General features: G+C 43.4%; 1 protein-coding gene across 1 annotated transcript in view; it reads left to right on the forward strand.

The window, feature by feature from the left end:
* zgc:194990 (E3 ubiquitin-protein ligase TRIM17) overlaps window positions 1–1,709 on the forward strand; it is a 13,032-nt gene that overhangs the window by 3,409 nt on the left and 7,914 nt on the right. Inside the window, exon 2 of the mRNA XM_014029606.1 lies at window positions 1,313–1,409. Within this exon, the coding sequence (XP_013885060.1) occupies window positions 1,347–1,409 (63 nt within the window). The 5' untranslated portion in view covers window positions 1,313–1,346. The remainder of the gene's footprint in view (window positions 1–1,312; window positions 1,410–1,709) is intronic.

Genomic DNA, 1,709 nt, shown 5'->3' on the forward strand with positions numbered 1-1,709 from the left:
AAAAAGTGCTTCAAACTTTAGTTTTATGATTATATTTCAGACAGTTCATTCAAATGATACATTAATGAGACTTTTATTCATTATATTTTTGTTAACATTTTAGTCAAACACTATATTTGCCTTTTTCTCCTTAAACAACTTTCAGATGTAATCCTGGTTTCGATGTGACGGGTCAGAAACAGAAGCACCAAAAGCTCTTGTTTCATCATCAGCATGCATGAGTTGACCAAGCACCATGGTCCTGAACCGTGTGTTCAGGGCTGGTGTYGTTAGAAATCTGCTTTATTTTGGACTTTGATGTCAAATATAACGTCTGCTTTACTGTCTTTTTGGTTTCTCCAAGACATRAAGGCCACAGTTGGTTAACATCCACAGGGCTTTTTGTACTCATGCAGCAAAACAACAAATCTGATGTTCTGACAGGAGCTGGTGGAGCAGGTCCTCTGGATGGGTCCGTTTTGGAAGAAAAGCTCTCTCCTCTGAGACGTCTTCAGTCTTTCTTCAGATGTTTTCAGTAAGAAGAGGACAGAGAAGCTGTGTTTTTTTAGAGTTTTCTACMTGGGTTACTGAGCTGCACCAGGATGTTCTGAACCACTTCAACCAGGTGGAGAAGGGAGTTCTTCCAGAGCCTGGGGGCCACAGAGGAGAAGGACCGGTCACCACGGGTCTTAAAGTGAGTGAGGGGAACCATAAGGAGACGTTGATCCTGTGAGTGGAGGTCTCCTCTGGGGTTGTAAGGTGAAATGAGACGTTTAATGTATTCAGGTGCTTGGCCATGAAGAGCTCTGAAGGTGAGGACCAGGATTTTGGACCAGAAACCAGTGAAGTTCTGCTGGGATCGGGGAGATGTGGGTGAATCTGGAGGTTCAGGTTAGGAGTCTTACTGCTGAGTTTTGGACAAACTGAAGATGATTTAACTGTTTCTGGTTAAGACAGGTGAACAAGCTGTTACAATAGTCTGAGCAGGTAGGAATGAAGGCATGAACACAACCAAGTGTTTTCTGTAAGTTTAAAGGTGTTTTGTTATTTATCTTGTCTGAATGGTGAATGTGTGTGGTGCAGTCAGGTGTCCTCACTGCGTGCAGRCTCCTCCTCCTCACATCAGGACAGCTCACAGATAACCAGTCCTCAGAGGCTTTAAGTGCAGAGCTGTGCAGAAAGTTCTGCAGTGCTGCCCTCTGAGCACCTTTCCTCCAACAAATCTGCAGTTCACACTCTTTCATCAGCGTGACCAGAGCTCGATTGGCTCCAGTTTGCTTCCAGCACTTGACAGAATGAGCTCCAGAGCACTGAAGTTTTTTTATYATCCCAGCAGAGGGCATCGGCCTCGCTCCCCGGCTGCCAGGATGATGAGAAGCTGCCTGCAGTTCCTCATCGAGCCAGCCAAGAAGCTGAAGATCCGACTCAAGGTGTGTGACTGACTGCGTCTGGTAGAACCAGGTTAAATCTGTGCTCCAGAGGTGTCACTAGGCCTATTTTAGGGGGGCTGGAGCCCCCCGAAAATATTTTAAAGCCCCCCTAAATTATTTTGGTGTAAAAACTTGTTTTAATTTTTTACAAAAATTCAATATGATGTGATCAGAATAAATAACCATTTAATATTTCATTATTAACTAAAATATATGATCATAAATCTGTCAGTTTCCCTTTAATTTATAAAGTAAGGCAGAGATCCTCTTTGGTGCGTTGTTATTCAATCCATTCCACTT

This window comes from Austrofundulus limnaeus, unplaced genomic scaffold (assembly GCF_001266775.1).
Source record: "Austrofundulus limnaeus strain Quisiro unplaced genomic scaffold, Austrofundulus_limnaeus-1.0 Scaffold926, whole genome shotgun sequence".
Lineage (NCBI taxonomy): Eukaryota > Metazoa > Chordata > Actinopteri > Cyprinodontiformes > Rivulidae > Austrofundulus > Austrofundulus limnaeus.